Source organism: Helobdella robusta, assembly GCF_000326865.2.
Source record: "Helobdella robusta unplaced genomic scaffold HELROscaffold_4, whole genome shotgun sequence".
In the NCBI taxonomy this organism is placed as follows: domain Eukaryota; kingdom Metazoa; phylum Annelida; class Clitellata; order Rhynchobdellida; family Glossiphoniidae; genus Helobdella; species Helobdella robusta.
The window spans coordinates 7,271,000-7,279,975 of record NW_008704902.1 but is presented as its reverse complement, the minus strand read 5'-3'; the positions used below and the strand labels follow the sequence as shown (position 1 = coordinate 7,279,975).

At 29.2% G+C, this 8,976-nt stretch overlaps 2 protein-coding genes across 2 annotated transcripts in view; both read right to left on the bottom strand.

Annotated features, from left to right (window-relative positions):
* Nucleotides 1–48, bottom strand: part of HELRODRAFT_162844 (hypothetical protein) — a gene marked incomplete at both ends in the record, with an annotated part of 5,461 nt that extends 5,413 nt beyond the window's left edge. Inside the window, one exon of the mRNA XM_009024933.1 lies at nt 7–48. Within this exon, the coding sequence (XP_009023181.1) occupies nt 7–48 (42 nt within the window). The remainder of the gene's footprint in view (nt 1–6) is intronic.
* A 5,254-nt stretch (nt 49–5,302) lies between these two features.
* On the bottom strand, nt 5,303–7,489 carry HELRODRAFT_162843 (hypothetical protein; the record flags this gene model as incomplete). Its single annotated transcript, XM_009024932.1, has 6 exons — nt 5,303–5,521; nt 5,883–5,930; nt 6,135–6,241; nt 6,433–6,565; nt 6,678–6,758; nt 7,469–7,489. 6 exons carry the CDS (start codon nt 7,487–7,489, stop codon nt 5,303–5,305), a joined length of 609 nt encoding a protein of 202 aa, XP_009023180.1.
* Between the last annotated feature and the right edge of the window lie 1,487 nt (nt 7,490–8,976).

Genomic DNA, 8,976 nt, shown 5'->3' with positions numbered 1-8,976 from the left:
GCTGACCTGTTCGATGAGCATGTTCCTTCCAATGAGGGATTGCGTCATGTCTTTGTTCTGCTCAAGAAATTCCGCTATCCAATCGCGTATGACCGGAAACAAAGTTACAAGATCTTTTATTATCTTTTAAAAAAAAAATCAAAAAACAATTTATTAGACTTGAGATGTTGTTCATCGAAATATATTTCGCTTTTTATTTTTTATTTATTTATCTTATTCTAAGCTGTTTGTTAATTTCTGATTCAATATTAAATAGATCATGAACATATATACAAATAATACTTAAACGATTATAATCTTTTCTAAATTTCATTTTTAATAATTAAAATTTTTTTTGTTTAACTTACGCCCTTACAATTATGAAATAAAACAATAAACCAAACCATCATTTCAGCTAACATTATCATTTTGTTTGAAATTGACGGTCTCGTCTTAGAAAAACATAATTGATCGTAAAACCTCAATCAATCAACCAGCACGCTATCTAATAAAAAATATATAAAATAAAACTCTATATCATATCAAAACTATATATAATTTTGTAACCGTAGAGTAATTTGTAAAATTAATTAAAGCTTGCTGCAAACATTTTAGAACCACATCTAAATGATTCTGTCAATAACATCAATTAATGGCAAACTATTTGAACAATTTTAAAATATAACATGCTAAAAAAACAAAAATTTAACACATTCTACCTTCAACAAAAACTTTTATTCACACTAACTATGAACCAAAATATTAGTGATGGATAATATAATAATCACTGCAACATCGACTTGGAGGCTGAACCGAAAAGGACCTAAATTTGCTGATGTTGTTGATCTGCTGGCGTCAGTGCGGATAGTCCTACAGTGACTGGTCGTATACAGTTTGTAATTAGAAATGATAAACTCAATGAATCAAGCTTAAAGTAGAGAGGATGTACAAAAAAGGCGCTAAGAAAATTGGACTTCAATTACATTACAGCTCCCATAAAAGAATAATGGGAATATTATTATTAAGATTTTGACAGTCTGTTTCATTCTTTTTCCAATGTTTCTATTACGTTCCATTTCGTTTTTTAAGTTCACAAGATTATGTGAATGTTTACAGTTACCAAGTAAACTTGATGCTGCAAAGTTATTTTTCTTTTGACGTTTCACGCCGTTTGCTCAACTTCAACTTCTTATTTACGTTCGTTTCTGAACTTTTTTAATTTTAAAATGTATGTTTTAGTGTTTACAAATCATAATACTTTAAACTATAATAAATATTGACAGTAACATTCAACATTCATAACAGCTATTCAGGCAACATTATAAAAGAAATTTATTTAAAATTCGATATAAACATAATAATATTTTTAAAATATTCGAATAAAAATTAATTTAAACCATTAATTAAAATATTGATTCAAGCAAATAAAATTATTGCTAGTTGGAGCATAAAAAGTGGCAAGATGTAAAAACATTTTTATGGGGAAGGAAACATGCATACTAATACTGGGCCCTACGCAAAGAGGTTGACGAAAACATGATTTTAAACTATTTCAAAGATATTTTATTAATCATGCCAACAAGTCAAACAGTAATACAAAAACATTATACATTAATAATTTTTAATGCCTAGCTAAGAAAATTAATAGAAATAACAATATATGTACTAAAAACAAAAGCTTTACAAATTATATTAATTTGGTGGTAGAAACATTAAAGCTGGTTGGACTGCATGTGCAATCATCCATTCGTGTTTTAGGTAAGCGGCGACATGCAGACGTGTTCAGAACTACAAAAAGATAGATAGTGTTAAATCTAGAAATTTATATATCGAAAGCATTATCTGTGACAGCAGAGCATACTCGAATTCACTGGAACGAGCCGTTTGATGTATGTGAGGAAACGCTCAGACGAATTGTTTACGAACATTGAACATGCCCCGTTAGTCAACAAACAAGTTCGTTCAAAATCCTGTAGTTGGTTTGACTTCGGTTGCTATGAAATAAAACGATCTACTCGTAAGCTAGAAAAAGTTTATCAACGTTCAAAAAACAAGTAGACCTAGTTGGAAAACAGCAATTGCAGAAAAACACAAACTATTTGTGTTCAAGCAATCAACATTTTGTCAATCGCAGATAATTTCAAGGTTTGGTAAACCACAACAATTATAGATTTTTTTTGGCCTTATGCCTACTTGGTGAACAAAAGATGTATGTACGACTGCTCCACCAATCACAGAAGAGTTTTAAGCCCATCTAAAATCAAAATCTAAACCATCAGCAGATGAGATTGTTAATCCGCCAAAACTCAGGTCGACCATAGCTGTTACCACCAGTTTGAGACTATTTTCGAGACAAATTTAAAAACACTCATTTAATCATTTTCGAGTAAAACATGCTGCCTCAACACTATTCCAACATTTCTCTTAGTGAAATTTGTTGATACGCTTCTGCCATTTATTTTCCAAACCTGATCAATAAATGTTTACAAACATAAAAGTTGCTCAGGTCCCAAAAAATTGTGGTGGTCAAACCGATGTTAAAAAAGCCGAATCTAACGAACAACTTTGTGGCTAACTACAGAACAATTTCGAAACTTACCTTCATATCCAAAACAATTGAAAAAATTGTCGTTTGCCTGCTCTTCGCTTACTTCATTAAAACTCACTACTTCCAGGAGTTTAATCAGTATATGTGGTTGAAAACGTCAGTTGTTTAAATGACTACAAAAATCTAGTAACGAATCTAGATATTATACTGGATTTTTATTTTTCATTTGGAAAACATATTAATTAACTCTGCCAGCAATGTTTCTACCAACTCTATAGAATAAGATCAACTAGACGTTATTCGACAGTTGAATCAACAAAATTACTCGTTTGTAGTTTTATCTGTGGAAGAATTGACAACTGCAATGCAATTATGTTTGATGTCAACTTATCCCTTTGTGATTATTTGCCGTCTCTTCTGAACGCCGCAGTGGGACTTCTTGCTGGTTATTCAAAATTTAATTCAATATTATCATACATCAAACTAGCTCTTCTAGTCAGAGATTGTCTTGCAGGTGACGCTTCAACTTATTTGAAGGAACAATTATTTTCAGAAATTGCAAATCGGAGCCGACTAAGATCCTCCTATAATGGTGAACTTGTTTCCTAAATTCAATTTGTCTTGTTTTGTCTGCAAAATTTGGAACTCACTACTCTTAGATTTGAAAAAATTCAACAACATGAGCCGACATGTTTTCTAGAAACGTTAAAACCATCAATTGTTTGACATTCTCGAGTGAAGCTAGCTCTTATGAAGTTATTTGACAAGGACGTTTCAAAAATCTTTGGATACAGATACAAATGAAATTAAGAAAAAAACTTAAAATTTTCTGTACGACATATAAACCAAATACGATAAAGAAAAATTATGTTATGTCACAGAATAGAAAAATAATTGTAGATATAAAATCAAACGTTAATGAATTTAGAAAAAAAAGATGCGGATTCCGTAAATTTTAAAAATATAGTTGAAAAAATTTAGTACAGAGTAACGAATGTGGAGAAATAGTTACAGACGTTTGATTGAATAGTTTTAAAATAGATAATGATGAATAATTCAAACTAAAAAATATATCTACAACAATGAAACTTTCACATTTAAAACATCATATAAAAGATATCTCAACTACTTTATGAAAAAAAAAACAAACGTCAAAAGTAACAATAACTACAAGAAATAAGAAACAACAAATACATGGAATGATTGCTATGAAGATAAAAAATTCTCACCCCTTCCGGTGCTAACCAATTATCAACCACTGGTATGGAACGTAAAATCTTTCACCGGGATGCCATTGTGTCAAAGTTGTCAAAATTTATTATAATATCGATTGGAATGCTACTATTGAAATTATAAGAAAACCAATTCGAAGGTAAAAATTTTCAATTGAAGTTTTTATAGAAAAACCATAGCAAAAATTACATTATTACCATTAACATTCGTAATAAAATTGAAGCATAAATAATAAAATAAATGAAACAGGTTTCGTAAATGTTGCTCCATGTGTGAACTCTAAAGATGCAAACGTGGAAGCAGGAATTGGAAGATGCTTTTAATGAGTGCAAGATGGAAACGTTGAGAATAGCAGAACATTTTTATAGTTGAACATTTGAAAAACTTGTGAAAAACACAAAAATTTATCTTGAAAAAATCATATTTTTCCGATTGGTGAAATAAAAAAAGTAGGCAAAAACTTAATGTTCTATATTTATGTTCAGTATTCAAACCAGGCCATCACGTAACTGCACGAAAAATTGCACTTCTCCCGACTGAGCTAACTCACTGACAAAATTGTAATATTTTGAATAAACATAATAAAATAAAAAAATTTATGGTGTGCATTGTTATGATGAAAAAACAGCTTTAAAAGATTTTTAAATTTTTTAGTTTTTTGAATTATATTGAAAAAAAACAATTTACAAAGTACAATTTAAATAGTTCATTCAAAAAATATAATTAAATTATTATGATAGATAATGAAAATCCTGAAAAAAGGTAATAATTTTAAGCCGGTCAAAACGGAAATTATCATGAAATTTGTGCAGCCAAAAGGTGCAATGGTTTAAGCGCATGAGACTACTTCTGCAGTAACTAAGGTCAAATGCAAGAAGATATATAATATATATAATATTATAATATTTTATGCTTTAATAGGTAGAACAACTCTGAGAATTAATTAAAAGAATTAATAATAGTTTGTTGTCTCTAACGAGCTCAAAAGCGTTTGAAATAAGCTGAATAAAAAAATAAATGAATAAAATGCTGTAACAGTTTGTAAAAACAAACAAGAATAAATCGTTCATAACAACAATAATAACTACAACAAATAATAAAATCAACAACAACAAATAGCCAGATCAGCAACGATAAGTGTGATTCATAAAAGACCGCCAGGATTGAAGTTTAAGACAAAATGACTTGAGGGTGTTTTTAGTTATTATGAAGCATATTAAAATAAGAAAATAATTTCATCAAATAATTCATTGAATTGATGACATGCCGTTATACAACAGAAAGTGAGTTGGTGTAAATAACTCTATTAAGTTGATTTATAAGTAATAAAAGCTAGTTTGTTAATAATTAGTTGACAATTATTATTTTGTGTCAATTAACAAACCTTGAGTTACTGAATATATAAAGCGTAAAGCCGAAAACTATTTAATTATATATTAAACAGACTGAATGAATACTGATAACTATAAAATATTTCAGTTGTTAAAGCTTCACACTAATCCAGATGAAAAAATTGGAGATCACAAGTTAGATAAGAAAAAATTATGTCAATAAGTTTTTGGTTATTGTGACAACAATGATGTGGAGTCTTATTAGGAAAGAAAAATCAAGTGTGAATCTAGGAAACACTAAAGCTGGTGAGAACGTTTTTGAAGAGACTTGGAAATTTCTCTGTACGTGAAATGAAAGCATTCCATTGGAATAAGAATGCACAAAATGAACCTCTAGTCTTTGATCGAAAATTATGAGCATGTTCAGTGGCTGAGGTAAAGTTGCAGAGGTTGTTGATATCGGAGATTTGATACGATGTTTAATTTCCCACGTTTTTTGGTCGCTAAAGATACTGCTTTTTTTATATAAATTGATAATAGATATGTAAACCAATCTTGGGTTTATGTTAGAAATGTTAAATAATTTAAAAGTTTCAAATTAACATTTAAAGCCACCCAAAAATGTTTTTTGACAATTAATGATTGAAAAGCAGTTGGTGTCCAAAAATTGAACCCGTGATGATTTAACCAAATTATAAAAATTATTAGTAAACATTGGGATTAAAAATATTTGTTAATTGTAAAATTAAAAAAGCATGAGATAAGTCAACTCTGCCAGCAACAGCACCTACCCCTTCTGGCGATATCCAGTTAGCGCAGGCTGACAGTTTGTTGCGCACCTGATTAGCGCCATTTAATCAAAATATTTTAAAGTATTATGGGTCAAATAATTTGAGACAGGATAAAAACGGAGCAAAATTAATATTAATTAAAAATATGTTTTTATGAAAATTTCATATTTGTAAGTGTCATGTTTTTAATTTAACTTAAAGTTAAAGCGTAATTTTTTGTAATTTTGAAAACATAAAGTTTAAAAAACATACATATTCTCCATCATTGTTGGGGCCTGGTGCTAAAACATCTTCGTATATAAATGACAGATTCGTGTGATCAAGAACTGAGTAATTTGTCCCAACGTCTATAAACAGTGCTGATACAGCAATATATAAATTTTCATTACTAATTCGGATCGGAAGTAACTTAAAAAATTGTGATATTATTAAAAATATAATGCCATTTATGAAAAAATTTTATAGAGACGATGTCCAACAATTGATTTATCAAGTTTAATATAATAATTGAAATAATAAAATAATCATTTTATATTTTTTCGTTCCTTACCAATTATAAGTTCGCAATATTTGGCTCTCAATGAATCAGGTAGCATATGCGATCGCAACGATAAAAAGGCTTCATCCCAGGTGAGGATGCCCAGCTCACGAGTTATCACGAAGATTGAAAAGTCATTTCGACCCTACAAAAGTTCATTATTTTTAATTTAAAAAAAATGTTTAAGTTTTATTAGTAATAAAACCCTAAAACTATAAGGAAAAAAGTTTAATAAACCATAATAGCAGAAAACGAACATAAGCAAGTTTGGCGTAAAGGTCGAGCTGGTGTTGGAAAAATTTGACATCTTCTTCGTAATAACTCAAATTTTGTTCCTTCTGAAGTAGTAAAATAAAAGTTATAAGAATTTTATGTTTAAATGTTTACAAATGTGTGAATCAATTGTTTTCACTGAAAATTTAAAAAAAATATTACACTAGAGTATAATAACAAACAAAAATTGATCAAAGGAAATAGATACATACATGATGTAAAGGACTGGTGCAAAAAACTAATTAAGCAAGGACGCACAGCTTGTACCAGCAGTACATAATGTCACTATGATTAATTAACGATTTAATAAATGAACCAGTAAGGCAAGAACTCAAAGGTCTTGGAATTCGGGACTTCAGTTTCTGACTTTTGAAAGTGTTAGAAGCAAAGAAAAAATATTTTTAAAGAGCCCAAATTATGTCAGCCTTTTCTAAAAAGTTTTAGAAAATATTAGAGCATGACATTATAATACACTTGATTATGATATCATCGTTTATATTCTTTTGGACGTCTAGAGAGTTCAAGAAAGCTGTAACCATCAGGAGTAGCAAGAATAAGAGAGGGAGAAATTAATGCTTCCATTAATACTTCTTCAAACTTTTTATTTTGAATGTCTTGTTGTTTTTAAGTCTTCTTCTCTTTATATTCAGCAAATAATCTCTTCATTCTTAACTGATTTTTTTTAGTCTTAATGAAACTTGGCACGAGGACTCTAACTCTCCCTCTCTTATTCTTGCTACTCCTGATGGTTACAGCTATCTTGAACTCTCTAGACTTCCAAAAAATCTCCTCTCATCTTCTCATTCTTCTTATGTGGATGTCTGTCAATTTTATAAATCTCTATTTACTGCTTCTATTAATACTTTGTTTAAATTTTCTTCTTTTGAAAGTTTTGCTGTATTTTTTAAGTCTCCTTCTCTGTCTTTTTATATTGATGTAATCTATCGACCTCCTTTTTCTTCTCTCATTATTTTTAGATGAATTTTACTCACTCGTTGAATCTCTATACTAATTTTCTATTCCTTTCTATATCTCTGGTGACTTCAACTTACTCATCAATAACTTGTCTTGTTCTTACACTCGTAGATTTAATGATATTTTATCTCCTTTTAACTTAACTCACTATTGTTCTTTTCCTACTCATACTTCTGGTAACACTATTGATTATATTATAGTTTCATCTTTTTCTAAGCCTGTTAATATATCTGCTGCATCTATTCATTATTCTGATCACGTCCTTATTGAATCTGTATTTTCTTTAGATTTTCTCTCTTCTAACTCATCTATGTCTGTTTCTAAAAAATGCTGGTCTTCTCTTAATAAAGATATTTTTGTTCAATCTCTTACTGAAACTATTTTTGATACTTCATTATTTTCTGATGTTCATGATTTTGTCTATGCTTTTAATATCTACATTACTTCTATTCTTGATAAGCTTGTTCTTCTTAAATCTTTTACTTTTAGGCTGTATTCTCGTAAGGCTCCTTGGTTCGACTATGCTTGTGTATTAGCTAAGAAAAAAATTGGAAGACTGGAGAAAGCCTATAGGTTAAACCCATCTAACTTTCTTTACTCTATCTTTAAATCTAAATTAATTAATTATAAATATTCACTATTTTCTAAACACTCTACTTTTCTTAGAAATTCTAATTCTATAATATCTGCTTCAACATCTAAAAATAGGTGGTCTGTTCTATCTAAACTCCTTCATAAGAAATCCTCTCATTCATATTTTTGTGCTCAATAGTTTCATGACGTTTTTGTAAATAAAATTAAATCTTTAAGAACATCTAATTTTCATTCTTCTCCTCAAAACTTTATTAAACTTACTGCTGAATCTTTTTCTGGATTTACTCCTATAAATCTTGTAAAACTTACTAAAATTATTAATTTTATGTCATCTGCAACATGTTCCCTAGATTTACTTCCTCTTAATTTACTTAAAGAATGTTCTTCAATATTCTATCCTGTCATGCTCAAATTAGTTAATTTATCTCTTTCCACCTCTAAATTTCCTACTTCTTATAAGAATTATATTGCTATTTCCATTCTTAAAAACTCATCTTTAAATCCTTCCTCTCTATCTAATTATAGACCTGTTACTAATATTATTTTCAACTCTAAAATAAAAGAAATAGTAGTTTATAATCAATTGTCATTTTTCATTTAAATTCTAACTCCTTGCTACATGTATCTCAATCTGGTTTCAGGCCTGCTCACAGTACTGAAACTTCTTTACTTAAATCACATAATGATATCCTTCTCTCCAGTGATGCAATATGC